The sequence below is a fragment of the Arachis hypogaea genome, chromosome 1 (genome assembly GCF_003086295.3).
Source record: "Arachis hypogaea cultivar Tifrunner chromosome 1, arahy.Tifrunner.gnm2.J5K5, whole genome shotgun sequence".
Taxonomy (NCBI): Eukaryota; Viridiplantae; Streptophyta; class Magnoliopsida; order Fabales; family Fabaceae; genus Arachis; species Arachis hypogaea.
Window position 1 is genome coordinate 1,081,153 of NC_092036.1, and position 19,509 is coordinate 1,100,661.

The 19,509-nt window shown below is 30.3% G+C and overlaps 3 protein-coding genes and 1 long non-coding RNA gene across 6 annotated transcripts; 1 reads left to right on the forward strand and 3 right to left on the reverse strand.

Annotated features, from left to right (window-relative positions):
* Positions 1-835: 835 nt before the first annotated feature.
* On the reverse strand, positions 836-2,372 carry LOC140183874 (uncharacterized). Its single transcript, XR_011880332.1, has 2 exons — positions 2,230-2,372; positions 836-1,914 (listed from the first exon to the last, which is right to left on the reverse strand). It is a non-coding gene; the product is annotated as an uncharacterized lncRNA (long non-coding RNA).
* Positions 2,373-5,560: 3,188 nt separating this feature from the next.
* Positions 5,561-10,460, forward strand: LOC112789154 (uncharacterized). Of its 3 annotated transcripts, none has more exons than XM_025830928.3 (12): positions 5,561-5,872; positions 6,251-6,320; positions 6,629-6,695; positions 6,942-7,025; positions 7,170-7,289; positions 7,630-8,088; positions 8,315-8,724; positions 8,829-8,928; positions 9,031-9,090; positions 9,197-9,283; positions 9,376-9,504; positions 9,960-10,460. In XM_025830928.3, exons 1-12 carry the CDS (start codon positions 5,782-5,784, stop codon positions 10,260-10,262), a joined length of 1,980 nt encoding a protein of 659 aa, XP_025686713.1. In that variant the 5' UTR covers positions 5,561-5,781; the 3' UTR covers positions 10,263-10,460. The 3 variants fall into 3 exon arrangements, with proteins under 3 accessions (XP_025686713.1, XP_025686728.1, XP_025686720.1); XM_025830943.3 differs by having other exon boundaries at positions 5,627-5,942; XM_025830935.3 differs by having other exon boundaries at positions 5,634-6,085.
* Positions 10,461-11,854: 1,394 nt separating this feature from the next.
* Positions 11,855-12,385, reverse strand: LOC112789172 (STS14 protein). The gene has a single exon (XM_025830954.3). The coding sequence runs from the start codon at positions 12,383-12,385 to the stop codon at positions 11,855-11,857; it is 531 nt and encodes a 176-aa protein (XP_025686739.1).
* A 3,823-nt stretch (positions 12,386-16,208) lies between these two features.
* LOC112789179 (uncharacterized) lies at positions 16,209-17,472 on the reverse strand. Its single transcript, XM_025830966.3, has one exon. It carries the CDS (start codon positions 16,963-16,965, stop codon positions 16,411-16,413), a length of 555 nt encoding a protein of 184 aa, XP_025686751.1. The 5' UTR covers positions 16,966-17,472; the 3' UTR covers positions 16,209-16,410.
* Between the last annotated feature and the right edge of the window lie 2,037 nt (positions 17,473-19,509).

Below are 19,509 nucleotides of genomic sequence, written 5' to 3' on the forward strand. Positions count from 1 at the left end.
CATCCAAACGTCCTTTACTCCTTTTGAGGTATATCCTTTTCTTTTCTTTCTTGCAACCCAGTATTTTGTTACCTAGTCACTTGTTTCCTAGCTCTATATCATCGTTATTATTATTGATTATATAATCTGTGAAATTAAAAGTGGTCTAATATTGGGACTCTATACAAAGAAAGTGCCTTTTTCATGATACATGACAGGTACCACTAACATCAAAATATGAAAGAATTCAAATCATTCCAGAGAGAGCCTTCTCTTAACACTAGTGTACCTGAAAAACAAATGTTGGCACAGTAAAATTATGGTTCTCTTAAATTGATTATTTACTAATTTAAATAAGTGTAATTTAGGTTCATTTCGTATTCAGAAGCTGAGAAAACAAATTTTGCATGGTTTTTCAAAGCCAACTTTTGTTTTTCCATTTCTATTTGTGGTGTCAACAAAAATAAATAAAAAATAATAATTTTTGCATTTTCAGCCTATAAAAATAAAAATTCTGGTATATATTTGCAGCCATAGAATCCAAAAATGGGCTCAAATTTTAGTTTTATTTCGCATGTATTGAGAGACTGAAAATGAGAATCTTATTTATTTCTGCTTCATTTTTATAATTATAGAAACAAAAAAATCATGTAAATTTCATTTTTACAGTTGCAACATGGGAAAATGCAACTAAATGTCTAAACTTGTAAAATTTTTGTAATTTAATTTATTTGGATAAATAAATTTTTTATTTAAATTAAAAAAATCCATAAAATTTTACCATTAGAACTAAAATAAAATGACAGTTTGATCTTCAATTAAGGAGGAAAAATATAAGATGAATTAAGTTTTGAAATTGCACATCAAAAAAGGGCTAATTTATTTCACATTTTTCATAATTGAAGATTAGAAGCTAAGTCCAAGAAAAGAAAAAAAAATAGTGATGGGTCAAATTGAATGTGTATAAAAAAAAAAATTAACTGTTATGTGTTATGTGCTATCTACTTTTATCAACCATTTCTCATTTTTTCTTGATTATGTTACATCAAACCAATTAGCTTAATGAATAAAGAAGTGATGCCAACTGCAAAATGAGACAAAGGGTGGAAGGGCAGTCACCAACTCCCACTTTCTTCCCAACGAGAGCAGAGATAGTGCATTATACCTAAATCACATAAAAATTATGCATTATTAATTAACATTTCACACAGTAGTTTATTTTTAACTAAAATAAAAATTATTTTTAAAAATTATATTTAAATTCTAAACACTAAATAAATTTTCTAATCATAAATTCTAATTTCTTTAAAAACTAAGAATTAAAAAATTAATTTTATAATAAAAAATACATAACATTGACTAATTAAAGTTGGTTTCTTGTGCCTATTCATTAATTAAATATAAATTATAAATATTTAATGTATCAGATTATCAGCAGACAGTAGCCCTAGAAAGTAGAAAGAGATGCTTAACTGCTTTTATAGCAACAAAAATCTTTTACTTAAGTTTTATTAGTTGACTAAGATAATTCCTTTTGTATTCTTATTGTTTTGCAAAAATCAAAAGGCATAAACATAATACTATTTTGGATAAACTAACAAAATGATACTAATAAAATGGTATCAAAAAATTTTAGTGTTGATAATAAGAATCTTAAAAAATATAAAAGACAAATAACTCTGAAAAATTTTAAAATTTGACAAAAACACTTAAACATAAAAAGTATAACATCGTATTGAATGAAAAATGCTGATTTGATAATTGAAAGAGCTTCAGTGATGACAACAAAAAACTTCCATGACATTTTGGCAACGATAATAGCAACAGAAAGCTTTAATGATATTTCGCATTCTTTCCCTTCTTTTCTCACTTCTTCTACCACCAAGGCCACGGCCACCACTTCTTCTACCACCTCATAGGACAAGTATCGAACTCCTTCAATTGCAAAATATAGGTTCAGAAAACATTCACTATGGTTTTTCTAGAAAAAAATAATCATGAATCAACACCAAAAGTAGTTTTATTTACAAAGAAACTAAACTCTTAAAAATACATATCAACAATCCATCACCATTTAACCATGAAAATATGAGTATTTCTAAGAGGTTAAAGAAAAAACACTCACAATCACTGCCCCTAATCAAATCACTAAGTTCAAAATAAGAAAACATGTTTTACGTTTATTCATTATTGTGTTGAAGACCTATATAAGACAGACAGCGAGAGAAAGAAAATTAATGAGAATATCACCACGGAAGTTGAGAAAGTAGACGGCGAAAGCAGCCACGACATCTGGAATTGACGAAAATCTCAATCGAAAACGGGTGATTCCACTGCAAATCTGTGGTTACGAGAAGGTATGAAGGTGGATCTTGGAGATGAAGAAGTGAGAGAGGAAAGGAAAGGACGCGACGAAAACGTCATTGAAGCTCTCTGTCGCCATCACCAAGCTCCTTCAATTGCTAGATCAGTGTTTTTCGTTCAGTATGACATCATGCTTTTTAAGTTTAGGTGTTTTTGTCAAATTTTAAATTTTTTTAAAAATTGCTTTGTCTTTTGTGTCTTTTAGGATCTTTTTGTTAGTGTCAAAATCTTTCGAGTACCATTTTGATAATTTACTCTACTTTTTTTTTTTGAAAAAAAAAATGATTCTTAACTTCATGTGATAATCAATTTGATATATGATCTTTGGACTTGTTTGGACGTCATTTTAAAATCTTTTTTAAAAAGATGTTTTTCACATAATAAATGAACAAAAAGTACTTTTATTTTATTTCACCCAAAACATAATTGATAGATAAAAAGATTTTTTTATATGAAATATCCAAACATAAAATTATTTTTACTTTTGTAAAAAATCTTTCAAAAAAAATATTATTTAAAAGAAATCTTTTTTGAAAATAGTGTCCAAATAAGTTCTTAAATTGTAGTTTTTCAAAAAAAAATTTTTTTTAGTACTTTTACTTTTATTATTAAAAATTTTTCAAACATACTAAAAGATAAAAAATATATTTTTAATTAAAAAGAAGATCTTTTTTATCGATTTAATAGTGTCCAAACAAATACTTTATAATTATAAATTAAGTTGATCTTTCTATCATTAATATACTAATATATATAATTAGGAAAGTGAATTTTCTCAATTTATTTTTTTCAATTGTTTGGTAAAGTGTAATTATTTATTATTTAATATCTTTTTTCATATATTTTTTATCTCACTTAAATAATATAAAGTAACAAATCATATTTTACTAAACAATTAATTTTTTTTTTCAGAAGATCCATTCTCTATAATTCACTGCTATTTTAATAACTTAATAGCTAGTCAACGAAACTCAATTTGACATTTGAATGAATTAAATTTCGCCCACATATATAAAATTTAAAAATGGTAGATGTATACAAATTTTAAAATTAGGAGTGTTCATATATAGATACAATTAATTCGACCATCTGCCTCAAATTGATTCGATCTAACTATATTGCTTATAGACCCAATCTTAATTGGTTCGAGGATTGATTTTGGAATAGTGAAATTTGATTATTCGATTAGTTTAATACTAATAAAATAAAATAAAATTTAATAATATATATAAATTTATCTCTTAATCCTAAAGTCTTTTATATTATGATAGTTATTTAAATTTAAATCGATCATATATTTTTTTTTATTGCTATTATTATCATTACATATTTAATTATTTATAGTATTTAGATATTTTTTTATTCTTTCTATTTTTTTAAAGTTTTTTCTGAATTTTATTTTCAATCAAGTATTCAATTATCGGAACTCATCCAATCCAAATTTAATCAGTTTGAATCTACTTACTAAATCAATTAAAATTTAATCGGTTAGATTTTCATTTTTCCAAACTTAAACCAACTAGACCTATGAATATCTTTATTTAAAATAATAAAAATATATTAAAATTAATTATATATATATATATTATATTTTAATATATATATTATACTAATTTTGATATACATACACCTAATGATTGATAAAATTTAATTATTGGTGATATGTATGTGAGCTAGCTACTAATCTATGACAACAACAATAAACTATGTATACATAAGAATTCTATTATTTAGATTGATGACAGGATGATAAAGTTAATTCACAATTATAAAACTCACGAATCAAATTAAATATGCTTAAAACTCAATGACCAAATTAATTATTAGATAATAAAAAAAATAATAGGCCAACCTGAGCTTATCTCATTAGTAAAACACACCATTTTTTAAATTTTATCACAAATTAACATGGCATCTAAATTATAAATAATTTAATTATCTGCTCTAATACATGATATTAAACCGCTGAATAACCCTACGTTTAAATTTTACTATCATGTTACACAACAAAATCTTTCCCATTATGTTAAATATCAATAATGCTATATAAATAAATAAAACAAATAATTATATAAGACAACTAAAAGAAGTATAATTAAAAGTATATATAATCTATAACTTTAATTATTCTATTAGTCTTATAATTTTATCAAATTTTTAATTAAATTTTTATAATTTAAAAATTTATAATAAGATTTTTATACTAGATAAAATTTATACTTAGATCTTTATTAGTTACTATTTTTCATAAAAACTCAATAATTCTAGAATATTTTTTTAAAAATATTTCATAATTTATCTTAAATCAAACACAAAAATAAATATTTTAAAGAATTATATTTTTTAACCAAAAATTCAGAAAAGACTAATTAAAATTTTTTATCTAATACAAAAACTCAATGATAAATTTTTAAAATATAAAAATTTGATAAAATATAAGAACTATAAGAATAATTAAGTCTAATATATATTTATACTTTGAAGTTTCAAATATATATTATTTGTTATAGAATTCACATGAAAATGTCAGTTAGTTACATACGTAATAATATAAAAAATAGAGACAAAATTTTGTCAGAAATCTCTCTGTTTCTATTTTTTCCATCAATTTATTCCTATGTAAAAATCCTAAGTCTAAAATGCTTAGCCTAGATAACTTGTACCAAGAGGACAATCTGTTATCCTTGAGAGCTTGACCTTACTTAACCTTCATCCATGAAAAATAGTAATAATTTTAACCATGTTACACGTGTATATAAAAAAATTAGTTATTAAATTAATTATTAATATAAAATATATATTAAAAATAAATTAAATAATATATATTTATATATAAATATATAATATTTTTTTGTGACTTTATAATATTTAATTAGTTTAATTACTCTGTTGATTTCTATAATTTCACAAAATTTTTAATTAGGTTTTTATTTTTTTTCTTTTTAATTGGTTTTTGATTAGGTTTTTGTTAATAGTAATTGGCTTAATTATATAAGGATCTAACTAAAAAAAATTAGTGTAAAAACTCAAATAAAAAAAAATGTAAGAACTCAATTAAAAAAAATTAGTGTAAAAATTCAATTAAAAAAATATAAAACCTAATTAAAAATTTTACGAAATTATAGAAACAGATGAATAGAATAATTAAACTTACTTAATTTAGTGATTAATTTTTAGTGTTTTTATAATAATATTATTTATAAACAAGTGTGCAAACAAAGTAACAAACTCAGAATTCAGCCTCTATTTATTATTTTTCTTCCTTTCTTCTTCTTTCTTCTCTCTCTCTCAAGTGAATTTGGATCTCTGTTCTCATTTCTCAAGAAACTTTACAGAGAGAGAGAGAGAGACTGTGTCCTGTTTTGGACGTTTTGACTTTTGCAACAAAGCAGTCACCGTTCTATAAATAAAAACACAGTTAGCTTAAAAAAAAGGAAAATGCTGCTTCAAGAACCTCAACCCCAACGAGCAACACTACTTTTATTTCATGTCTTCAATGCAATATCTAAAAGGCAATCATTCACAAAAGGTTATACCTTAGCATAAGCCAGGGGCTCATTGGTCAAAACTCTCATTATTTATTATACACAGCAAGCAAAGTAAATGATCCCTTTCAAGGCTAACCTGAAATTCTTGGAATCTACTTTCTACTTTCTATTCCTATTCTGGAATAGTGCTGCTTCTTCTTCTTCTGCATCATTTTCTTCCTCTCTTTCTGTGTTCTTACTTGTTTAGCTCCTGGGTAGTATGCTAACTCATGCTGCTTTCTTTCTCTTTTTTTTTTTCCATTTAAAAAAAGAGTTTTTTTGCACATTTGCTGCATTACTTTCCTTTAAAACAGGACACTTTTTTTTTTCTGTCTGAAACAGAGATAACTCACTTTTTGTTTTCTTCATGGTATTTTCAGGCATGGAGCTTGAAGGGGTTAAAGAAAATATGGAACTGAGGTTGGTTTCAAGGCACAAGCGTTCAAAGAGGTGCCCCTTCTGTGGAATATTTATACACTTGTAAAATTTTGCATTGAAGAGCCATTTTTTGAGTGGAAAATTTTCATGAATGTAAACACAGCATATGAACTACAAGCTCTGAAATGTTTTCACATAACTGAGAATTTCACATTGAGAGTAAAGTGGTGTCCATTTTAGATTCTAAATTCTCACTCTTATTATTGTCAAACACCATTTTGAGAATTGGGAGTTCGTGAATGCACCTCCCAAGTAAAAGTTCAGATCCAGATATAAACTGATTCTAATCTTAACCGTTTCTTCTCTCTTTGTAATGGCAGCTTTCCTGATAATAAAAAGTTTGAGGAGGATAGTACAGACACTGAGGCCACAGATAGAATTAAGCTGGTATAACCAATTTCTCTATTATTTCATCAAGAAATGTCATCACTGTTTTTCTTTCAGCCTTTTCTTTTTGTAGATACTGCTTCTTTTAAATGCATTGTGAGACATGCATGTATATTTTGGCATAATCCAATGTTGTATAATCATGACCTGTGAAGATATTGTTGGTGTAGTTTAGTTCAATTTCTTCTGGACAAAGTTTATAAGTGAGAATTTCATTGCTGAAGTGTGGCATTAATCTGATTTCAGGATACTGGGTACCTCACAGAATGCTGTAATTCTAGGACAAAACAAACAGCTACAAATGATGCTGAATTTACTCTGAAGCAAGAGGTACAAATACAGTTCTGGAAACTGCTCATAACAATTCCCTTTTTGACATGTTCTAATTCAACCTTATTTTTGTTCTGCATAATTCTGCCTCATGTAATAGCTGTGTTTTACATTTTTTTTTTTTGGGAATTATCTTTGTTGCAGATTCTACAACTTGAGAGAAGACTGCAATACCAATTTGAGGTCCGAAGCACATTAGAAAAGGCGCTTGGATACCGACCTTCATCATCTCTTGCTAGTTCCAATGATACAATAGTACCCAAGGTTGGGACTTCTTCTTTTGGCACAACAAGTGTGTGCATTGCTTCTATTGTCAACATTTTTGGCCCCATTAATCAGTGGACTGTTTTATGTATGCTATCATGAAAACTCTAGAGGAACATTGACAATGAAATTGAAACCATATATATGGTTTCTCCTAATTTATGCTAGCATGAGGTGCATAATTTTGTGGCTCAACCCTGCTTTGTGTCTGCTATTCTAAGATTATTATGCAGTCTATCAATGAATGCTGCATTCTCTTAAGAGTCCACTGTGAATAAAATCTTCTTTAAGAATTTGTTTGTCAAATTTTAACCACTTTTCTTTTTCTTTTTGACTTCAGCCAACCACAGAATTAATTAAGGAAATTGCAGTGTTAGAGTTGGAAGTTGTGTATTTGGAACAACATCTCCTCTCCTTGTATCGCAAAGCATTCGATCCGCAGTTACCCTCTGTCTCTCCACCCACCAAGGAGGAAAGAGTAGAGTCTCCTCTAATAACAACTCCAAGAGCAAGATACACTGAAGTTTCTAGGCCTCATGAGGTCTTAACCGAAAGAGAATGTTCTGCAGTTCAATCCAACAGTCATATTCTTGATACTATTAGAAAAGAACATACTAATGGATATAAAGTTGAGACTCCGGAGAAAGAACATAGTGTAAGTCAGCCAGAAGAACAGCATTTAGATTCTGGTGTATATCGTTGCCACTCTTCATTATCCCATTGTCCAGCATTCGCAACAGCACAGTCTCCTACAGCATCCTTGCGAGCTTGTCATTCGCAGCCATTGTCCATGATGGAGGTAAATCACATAATGAGAGGTTTTAGAGTGCGTTTGGTTTGCATTTTCATTTTAATGTTTTACTTGAGTTCATACTTTGGATTTAAGTGCCTGCAATTAGATCCTTTTTGACAAAACTTCTTATATGTACTTTATTGAGAAGTTCTACAATGTCCACTTCTCTTTACAGCTATTTCAGTATTTATTTGCCTTTTATGGATTCTGACTGTTGATTTTTTTTTTACAGTATTCCGAAAATGTTGATGGTTCATCAAATATAATCAGCCTAGCAGAGCATCTTGGCACGCGAATATCCGATCATATTCCGGATACACCTAACAAGCTTTCTGAGGATATGGTGAAGTGCATAGCAGCTATATACTGTAAACTTGCAGACCCGCCTACAACGAATCCTGGCCTTTCCTCACCAAGTTCATCCTTGTCTTCAGTTAGTGCATTTTCTGTTGGAGATCATGGTGATATGTGGAGTCCAGGTTTCCGGAACAATTCGTCTTTTGATGTACGTTTAGACAACCCTTTCCATGTGGAAGGGCTCAAGGAGTTTAGTGGACCTTACAGTACCATGGTTGAGGTATCATGGATTTACAGAGATAATACCAAATTGGGTGATACAGAACATTTACTCCAGAACTTCAGGTTTAGATTAAGATCATAAATGTTTCACATAAGAAAAGTACATAGATTATTGAAATTCTTTAATCTCTTGGTATTGTAATCGACATGCCTCTATGTTGTTTCAGGTCAATTATTTCTCGACTAGAAGACATCGATCCGGGGAAGTTGAAACACGAGGAGAAGCTAGCTTTCTGGATCAACATACACAATGCTTTAGTGATGCATGCAAGTTTCTTGAAAACCATGTTTTTTCTTTTATTATTTCTCCTCTTCTTTCACTTGATTCATTGTGTTAAAAGTTAAAACCTCTTGTTTGGTTTCTAATAGGCATTTTTGGCTTATGGTATCCCACAAAACAATGTGAAGAGAGTCTTTCTTTTGTTGAAGGTATAAACTGAAAACTGAGATGCAGATTCAATCATTTTAATTAAAGGATGAGCCTTTTTAGGCCTATTTTCCTTGACTAACATGCTCAACCACTTGCTCTTTACAGGCTGCATATAATGTTGGAGGTCATACAGTTAGTGCAGACACAATACAGAGTGCTATACTCGGGTGCCGAATGTCGCGTCCTGGACAGGTGGATCATGTCTAAAGTTTTGAGCAATATCTTACTATTTCTTTAACTTGTCAAGTTTTGAGCAATATCTTCTAACTTCCTTCTTCTTGAAGTGGCTACGAATGTTCTTTTCTTCAAGAACCAAATTCAAAGGCGGAAATGGACAACAAGCATATGCAATTGAGCATCCTGAACCTCTTCTACACTTTGCACTCTGCTCCGGAAACCATTCCGATCCAGCGGTACATTATTCGAATCTTGATGCTATTTCAATCATTGGTATTTCTTTAGAAAGTACCCTTGCTTCATAGATAGATATAAGCACTCAAATTGAACACAAATTATAAAAAAAAAAATCATTTGTGAAAATTGTTTTCATGCTAGCATTTCACTATACCATATTACATTACAAGAATTTCATTACCATGTATACAATGATTTTATGTACCAGAATGGACTAATATATATAGCAAGAAATCACCATGCTTCCTGAAAGGTAACATAGGTGGACCATTCCATGTGATAAATATGATAGAACCAAAACAATTTCACGGGTGGAAAGTGGAAACTAAACAAGAAAACGTGCATTGACAAACATATGATCGTACTGTAATACTAATTACTATCTCCTCTTTCATTTTCACATGGCTGCCTAACATTAATTTGTCATTTGTCTTGTAATGAAAATTTTTGACAGGTACGTGTATATACACCAAAGAGAGTGCTTCAAGAACTAGAAGTAGCCAAGGAAGAGTACATTCGCGCCACTTTTGGGGTACGAAAGGACCACAAAATACTTTTACCAAAGCTCGTTGAGTCGTTCGTCAAGGACTCCGGCTTGTGTCCCGCCGGTACAGTTGACATGATCCAACAGTCTCTGCCTGAATCACTTAGAAAGAGTGTTAAGAAATGTCACTTGGAAAATTTTCCAAAGAGCATAGAATGGATTCCACACAATTTCTCTTTTAGATATCTCATTCCTAAGGATTTGGTAAAGTGATTGCTTTGGTTTACATTGTTTGGGTCTATGTATTCTTTTGTACAAAGTAGAGAGGGTAGATTGCATTATTGCAATAGCAAAATCTTACTACTAATGTGTATTATTTTCTTTTTTTTTTTTTGGTAGTAAGTAATGGTAGTAGTATATGTAATGTATCAAAGTGATTCTGCCGTGAGCAATATAAATTATCTTGAGCTATAATTGATTGTCATTTGGACCCCAAAACTAAAAATAGATTTTATTTCCTTGTTCAATATTGACAAAATTTTACAAAGAAAATCTCATCAGAAACAGTGAAAGATACAATGTCTTGGGATTCACATGTTCACGTGAACTCCAGGTACAAATTTCGTCGGTGCAATTAAGTTACTATCTTTGTCATTTGTTAGTTTTTTCATCTTAAAAAATGGGTTGAAAACTTTAACTAAACGAATCTTGAAACTGAAATAAAAACGGTTAGGAATCTTTTTTGGTGTCAAATTTAGACGTCATGTATAGGCTTCATAGAATATTACTCTTAAGACTCTCTTAAGTTATGTACGTAGACTGAAAAAACCGTAACTAACACATTGGTTGGGAAGAAAATCAACTGACAAAATGAAATATATTTAGTATAATTTATTATTTTTTATCATTATTTTTAGTTATTAGTTCAATTTATTTAGTATAATTTATTATTTTTTATCATTACTTTTAGTTATTAGTTCAATTTTTTTGTCTAACAATTTAATAATATATTTTTAGCAATGGACTATTTGTACAAAATGAACATTTTTCATACTATCTAAAATAATCAGTACTAGGGATAATAAACATCTCTCGAAAAATTAAACTAATTTTGGAGTTCACCAAAAATCGAATTCTTAACCTTTTGGATCTAGCGCTCTAATACCATGTCATGATACCACTCATCCCAAAAGTTTCAGCTAATGGAAAAAAGTAACACTAATGATTATATTTTTAATACTCCATAAACCTCCATTATACACATTGTATAAATATTCCTTATTATTTTTATTATGATGGAAAGTTAAAGTCCTAAGTTGAGCATTGCGGCCTGAAAGTCCCTTTCTATCGAATTCGTTGCGTTTCCATGCTATGTGGAATAATTATAGGTGTGTCCATCTCTCTCCCTCTCCCTCTCTTGTGTCTTTGATTGTTGGCTTAAAAAGAAAAAAAAGAAAGCTAGTGTTTAAATTTCTGTTGTTGGTTGATTATTGACTAATAAAAATAGGGTTTCCAGTTATAAAAGAAAATTAATAAATTATAGTTGGGAGGACCTGGAGTAGGTCCAAAATAATATAATAGGAAAACATTAATCTGGATCAGAGATAATTGATTGATATTTCAGTAACCGTGGGCCAAATGCAAACGGTCTCCTCCTTGAAAATAATAAAAATATTAAAATAAATGAAGATCGATCTCATTTTCTTAACTAGTAAACAAGATGCATTATTATTAGTAGCAAACTGGGAATGGCATCATGCCAAAATGGTTCAATGCCCTCAAAAGCCCAATCTCAGCACCATTCTAGTTAATTAACACTAAACGAAACACTCAGCAACGATCACAATTAAGAAATAGAGCATGGATCAGTATGGACTCTCCCCAAAGTAATTCCCAGGTGGATTATAGAAACAAATGGTCAAGCTAGCATCCTCCTTAACGCATGTGGCTTGAGCGCACCCCAACATAATCGATTTCCTCCACACTACCTGCGTGTAAACACCGCACCTGTGATTTGGAACGCAAGAATTGTTGGCGTGGTTGTAATATTGCTTTTGCCTCACCCACTCTTCCACCGCTATGCGGGGAGTCACGGCTCCGCCACTTGTCATCAGCTGGTTGGCGCCGTACTTGCCAGCTGTCAGGTTGGCGAACTGGCAGCCCATCTTGTCCCTCTGGAGCCGGACGAGTCGGCTTGTGGCGTTAGCCAGCTGCTGGCTCCAGATTAGGGGCTGAACGCCCACCGCGGCTCGTGCCTCGTTGTGAGCTGCCAGGAACTCTGTTGCGGCGGGTGGTAGCGGCGGTGGTGGGGAGGTTGCTGCTTGGGCTGAGACGTGGAGGAGGATGGGGAGTGATGCCAGTAGAAGCAGAGAGGAGAGGAGAGTGTTTTGTTTCATTATTGTGGGATGTTAATGAGTGTACTAGTTTTGTTGGTGTGTGTGCAACTGCGATGAGCAAAGTCAGCTGCATCTATTTATTATATCGAAATGACACATGGAGGCATTAATTATCTGCCGAGATATATTGCTTTACAATTTTTGTTTTGAAAAAAAAAATAAAAAATCAGCACAAAAACTGAAAAACAAACCTCATCGTTATCTTGTTTAATGAGCAATGTTATAGTCAATATTTGGTACATGATAAAGACTCTATATTGCAGCATCTGTATCAGACAAAAAAAATTAGTTAGTGTAATTAAAATTAGTTAGGTTATTAGTATGTTATATAACTAGTAATTAGTGCAACAAATCAATTATGTTACATTAGTTAAAAATTATATATGATACATAACATATACTTTGGCAAGTAAGATATGCAAATATCTCGGATAGAAACCCAATTAAATAATAACAAACTCACCAAGTCCAGACGAGCTATAATAAAGTTTGAAAATCATAATTAATACTTTCAAGCGTTATCCTGAAGATAATCTCAAAAGTCATAACCAATACTTCTAAACGTCATCATGGAGGTAATTTCGGAAGTCATAGAACTATAACCAAACATATCAGAAACGTCTATATAAACAGATAAGTAATCTTGGAGTAAAACAAGTCACACAACTCACTCTAATTTATTTCTCTTATTTTTTTATAATTGACATTTTTATTTAAGTATCAGAATATTTTTTACAGGTGTTTTCGCTGCAGTGTTCCAACCCAGCCGACGTATACCTCTTCCACCAGAGCACAATTGCAGGCAGAAGGAGCCGTTATACCTCAGTAACATAAGGACGGAATAATATATATATATATATTATTACAGCTAATTGAATCTAAGATTCTTCTAAATCAATTTTGTGAGAAATAAAATCAGATTCTTTCTTTTTTCTCCTTCTCCTCTTTTTCTGTTGGTTGATCCTTCTTCTTCTTGTTGCTCTCTTCTCTTGTTTCGTTTCCTCCTTTTCTCTCTTCTTCACACTTGAATTCACTTGACAGAGTTAATGAGAGTTGCTCTACTTTATCCATGGCTGTTTCAATATGGTGCGGTATGTAACACCCTACCACACTAAGCTTTACGCTTAAGCCGTAAAACAGAGGTGGTGTGGTATTACGACATCTAAAATAAAATGAATACATATAATAATAGAAGAATTATAATATGATAGGAGCCTTGAAGAAAAGAGGAAACAAAAATCGCGAAGTAAAAGCGCAACGCTCAAGGTACGAGTTAACTTACGTGCTAAGAAAATCATAATTATTAAACATAAGATAACAGAAATAGGAATAGAGTGCCAAAGGACAAAATAACAAGCTCCTAACTCAACCTGCGAAGTCAAGACTGGCCGGAGAATATTTACATATATATACATACATATCCAAAATCGAAAAGTACATATACACAATCCTGCCTCTCCATAAACCTTTAGGAGGATCAAAAGAACAAGTTATGCGGAGAGAAAATCAAGTACATATATACACATTATAGCATAACAAAATAACCCTGTAACCACTCCGTTTCAAGGGTCCAGACGCCTAACGAGATGCCTCTCGACCTGCATCTGAAAAATAACAACATAGTATGGAATGAGAACCGGAGGTTCTCAATATGGTAAAGGTGCCACACATATAATATATAAGGCTCTGGGAATGCCAGAGGCAATCTTAGAACGCCGACACTCAGATTATAGAGCTTAAAGTATTAAACAGAAGCCATAAAAGGTAGTTTTCTAAAAATATTTAATCCTAAATTAACTTAACATTAAATCTAAGTCCCATACTGCCATTCCTCCACACCTCCAACTCCTTCATGCATTTTCACAGACAAATAGACAGATAAGGCAAACACAAGAAGGTTACAGTTATTAAAGGTAACAAATACACATTTAGCATGGCAAGTACATATAGGCTAGGGGTGTCAAAAATCCCCAGGAGCGGGGATCCCCGCGGAGACCGCCCCGAATAGGGCCCCGATGGTGGGAAATTTTTCCCGTGGGGATGGGGATGGGGAGCGAAATTCCCCCAAGACAGGCGCGGGGACCCGAGCGGGGATCCCTGCCCTATCCCCGATAATTCCCCGAATGTTTGAAATTTCTTGAATAACTTTACTTTATTTCTAACATAGGGGTTTTTTAGTAATTTCACTAATTAAAAAATCGTAATCCTATTATTCAGTCTTCCCTACTCACTGTGTTGTTTGCTGCGCCATCTACTCTCTATTCCCAGTCCCAACTTTCTTCCATCTCCACTTTGTTCAAATTCTAAAACTCCCACAGCACCATACGCTGTTCTCTCCCACAGTCCCAACTCTCTCCAGTTTTCACTTGATGTTAAAGACTATATCTTATTTTTTTTTAAATGGAAATTGTATTTTATGTTTTTATTTTATGGACTATAATTTACTATGTTGTATTTGTGGACTTGTAATCTTGGATAAGATATGTTTGTGTGTTTGTAATAGTATTTTCTAGTTTGTTTTTTATTTTTTTGATATTTTTTACTATAATTTTCATATGAATGTTAAATATAAGGGGATGGAGAATGGGGCCCCGCGGGGAATACGGGGAACGCGAAAAATGGGGAAGGGGACAATTATCCCCCCACGGCGGGGATCGGAGCGGGGACGGGGATTAATTCTGGGGGCAGGGACGAGGAGCAGGGAGGCATCCCCCGCCCACGCCCCCGCCCCGCCCCATTGACATCTCTAATATAGGCACACCCAATTAAAGCACAAGCAAATAATTCAAGTAATATGCGTATGATGTATGCATGTCCTATGGTTGATGAGACTCATCTGTCGGTTATCCAGCCAACTCGACAAGTCTGAATTGTCCTTAGACTATCCCCCAACGTGTATCCCCAAGAGTCTATGCATAGCTTTTTCTCAAATAATCAATATTGCTCAATGGGGGTAACATTCTCGAGAATTTATATAGTGTCCGGTCACACTTACGTCGTAGGGTCAACAGAGTATCGAGTTTTCAACCTGGTACACGTGGTGACAAGCCACGGCACTTGATCCAGGGAATCTCGTATCTCAGATTATTCAAATTCATAAGTCATATAAATAATTCAATTATAATTCATCAACATCCACATAATTCTCAATCGCATCTCATTCATCATTATACGTCAATCATGTTCAATTCTTATCCTTCATTATCACACCTCCCATTCCGTCCATCAATAGTTCCCATTCAAAACATAGTTCATTCTTTTCTAAATGAATCAAACTTAAAACATGCTCATTTTCTTAATAACTCTAAATCAAATTATATAACCTTTGAATCTAAATCTTTTTAAATAATCATATAAACAAAATCTCTAATTTTTATAAAATTTTGACAGTATCTCCTCTAAAACTCGGACTTCACCATCCTTTTCAGGTCCAAACCTGCTTTCTTTTCAATTCAACATACCATTCCTCATCATCATAACAGTCACCAGATAAATATACCTTAAATCAACAATTATACTCATACAATATTTAAGTCCAACAACCAAAATTCAACTAAGGATCATAGTTCACTAATTCTAGGCTTCTAACACAAAATACTTTATTGATCTAATTTTATAAACTTATTATGTTAATAATTAGTTAAGATTTTTAAGTATATATTATAGTATCACACATTAATAAATTTTGATACTATAAACAAAAAATAAAAAAAATTAATATAACTAATTTAAAATTTTTAAAAAGTAAATTTGATGAGAAAAATTCTATTTATTTAATAACCGCACTAAAGAAAAAAAAAGGAAAGGAAATGAGAGTTCAAACTTCACTAATCCATTGGCTTCTCCATTGGCTTCTATTAATCATTAGTTCATTATCATTCATGATAATGAAACAACTCGACACCACATAAGATGCAGTAATAATAATAAATTAATAATATAGTACATATTCGCTAAACTATTCACAAAAAAAAATAAAATAATTAAAAAAAATCTATAGCGACTACTTTTAAATTTTTACTACCCTACTCCGGTATGACACTCAACGCCGTCTCAAACTTCCTCCCCTTATTACCGTCGCTGTGACGGTCACCACCACCGCCACCTTTTCCTCTCCTTACCATCTTCAACGGCTGACCACCACCAGTACCACCAAAATCCGCAACATCCGGCGCAACTTTCCGGCAATTCTTTCCGTTTTCATCGCCGGCGAAGAATACAACCTGTTTCGGGCGATGGCCAAACCCACTCTTTGCGATTGCCGAGGCAGCCATTACCGCCAATGCAGCCATCTCCTCCGGCTTCAATATCCGGTTCAACCGGTTCAACGGAAGCACGAAATATAGCTGGCCGAGTTTTAAAACCTCGGTTTCTCTAACGGCCCTGATGACGCCGTCAAATTCCATATCGTCGGAGTTGCAAACGAAACAACCTTGATACAATTGCAACAGATACGAGACCTTAACGGTGTAAGAGAATTCCTGAAACCTTCCGTCGTGTACGATCAGCTTTGCCGTCTCAACCTCCACCTCCACCTCCATCTGTTGCGAATCCAAAGAAACGCAAAAGCAATTGCCCATTTTCCTTTTCCAATAACTTCTAATTTCTTCTATGAAATAACAGAAAAGAAATTGGAAACGAGAAAATTGAAAATGAAAAAGAAAAATAACCTAACTCGGTGAATCGGAATCGTTTTTTGAATTGTATATCTCGGAACCTGGCGTGAATGCCTGAATGGTATTTTTTTTTTTCAATTTTGGTGGCTTCTATTTTTTTTTTCTTTTTGAAGATTGGAGAAAAGAAAACACGGGTTGGACGTTGAAAAGAAGCTTGGTGTATATATGAGAAAGAAAAGAAAAATACCGCGTTGGATAATTTTATTTTTTGTTTTTAATTAAAGAAAGTTCGAAACTACTAACATGAGCTGTGGTATGGTAGATAACGCGTGTAATTCTAGCGATGAAAATATCAGACTTAAAACGATAAGATGGAATACTGGAATTACACCTATTTTTTTAAAACAAAAAAATATTTTTGAAACAGGAAAGAAGGAAACAAAATCTAATTACACGCAATGAAAAGTTGAAAACTCCGAAAAGTCATAACAATGTTATGAATTTAGGTTTTAGGTTTCACAAAAATTTCCAGCTTAAGAAATAAAATTCTTGTTGCGCAAGTATCTAACTACTCAAGTCAACTACTGCCTAAACAAGTAAATTTAATGACGAAATTTAGTTCGTTTTAGATAGACATTATGTTTACAGATAGGAGTTCATTTTGATGCCCAACTACTATTGACTATATATAATTATCATGAAATTAATTACAAGCCATTAATATATTTGAGAATTTTTGTGATAATAATATAATTTGTAATATATATATATATATATACGAATAATGCTATGTAACCAAAATATTATAGATAATAAATAAAAATATATAATTAATAATATTTACGCTTAAAAAAGAGTGTAGATTATTCTCTTAATTTAATTGACGTAATTAATTTATTTCTATAATTAATTATTTTTTCTTATTTAATTATACTAAAGTTAATTCTAAATTTAACATGAATCAGATTCTAAAAATTTCTCTCTCACTATTATTACATGCATTTATAATTCTATCATTTTTTTCTCAAATAAAAATTTTAAATTTTTATTTTTTAATTTTAAAAAATCTCAAATTACCTCAATACATTTTATAAAAACAAATCTTAAATTTGATCGATTTCTATTTATTAAAATTTAAAAACGTCCAAAATTGTCGGTTCGTGACTTACAAAATAAAATAATAAATAATAATAAATTAGCACTAATTTATTGATTATGGATATAATATATATAAAATTATAAATATTATACGTATAAAAATATGGATATTAAATTAGAGAATTTAACAACTTCTGTTACACAACTCATATTTTATTTATAGACTATTATAAAATAAAATAAAAATATAAACAAAAAATTAAAAAATAAAATTTTAAAAATAATTATTAACTCGTCATATTAAAATCAATAAATAAGCATATATATAAATAGTAAATAAAAAATATTAAAATTATGATTCTTTGGTGTATATATAAGATCATTTGAAATATATAACAAGACACATAATTTAAAATTTGGTAATATTAATTATAAAAATTTGTTAATTATGAATATTATATGTATGAAATTATGAATGTATAAGTATGAAATTATGGATGTTATTAATATAAAATCTTAAATGTTATGTGTATTTTACTTAATTATGGATGTTATGTATATAAATTTGTGGATGTTATGAATAAATTTGTCAATGGAATAAATTAATTTAGATATTTGATATTTTTTTTTCAAATTTAATTATAATAAAATTTGAAAATATATGTGAATCAGAATAAATCATTTTCACTTTGAAAAAAAATGAAACAAATTTTTTTAATTATCAAAGACGATAATTTAAGAAATTATACGTTGATTTAAATGTATAATTAATATCTTTAAAAAATATTAAAATATTTTAAATCATGATTTATTAGTGCATATATGAAATAATTTAAAATATATAATAAATATAGTTTAAAATTAAATAATATTAATTCAAAAAAATATATTAATTATGAAAATGATGTGTATGAATATATAAATGTGACATAAAAAATAAAAAAATGTGCTTTTGTTATTATAATATAAATTAAATACCATAAATATAAATTATATGTATTCATTAATAAAAATGTAAATTGATAAACCTATGTATTTATAACATGCTATTTAATATATGCAATTAATGTTTTTATATAGAATAAATATTGCAGTAAGCCAATGAATAATAGTTCAAATGGCATAATCTCTCCATACTCAATTAAAAAGTTACGAATTCGAGTCTCTTATTTTTAATAAAAAAAATATTGCAGTAAAAAAAATAGGCGCGTGAAAAGATAACAACTAAGTTTTGCTCATCTCGTTAAATATAGTTAAAAATAAAAAATTTTGGCTGATTTTGATTTGTTAAGTTTGGTTCCAAACTTTTTTTCATATATATATATATATATATATATATATATATATATATATATATATATATATTAAAATTTTAGATTATTATACAAACGGACAGAGAAAAAAAAATCA

What these genes read in the sequence shown, in the direction of transcription:
- LOC112789154 (XM_025830928.3), top strand. Translation starts at nt 5,782, where the DNA reads ATGCTGCTTCAAGAACCTCAACCCCAACGAGCAACACTACTTTTATTT. An exon ending in AGCCATTGTCCATGATGGAG is followed by an intron (nt 8,089 to 8,314) that starts GTAAATCACATA and finishes TTTTTTTTACAG; the next exon opens with TATTCCGAAAATGTTGATGG. An exon ending in GAATGTCGCGTCCTGGACAG is followed by an intron (nt 9,284 to 9,375) that starts GTGGATCATGTC and finishes TTCTTCTTGAAG; the next exon opens with TGGCTACGAATGTTCTTTTC.
- LOC112789172 (XM_025830954.3), bottom strand. Translation starts at nt 12,385, where the DNA reads ATGAAACAAAACACTCTCCTCTCCTCTCTGCTTCTACTGGCATCACTC.
- LOC112789179 (XM_025830966.3), bottom strand. Translation starts at nt 16,965, where the DNA reads ATGGGCAATTGCTTTTGCGTTTCTTTGGATTCGCAACAGATGGAGGTG.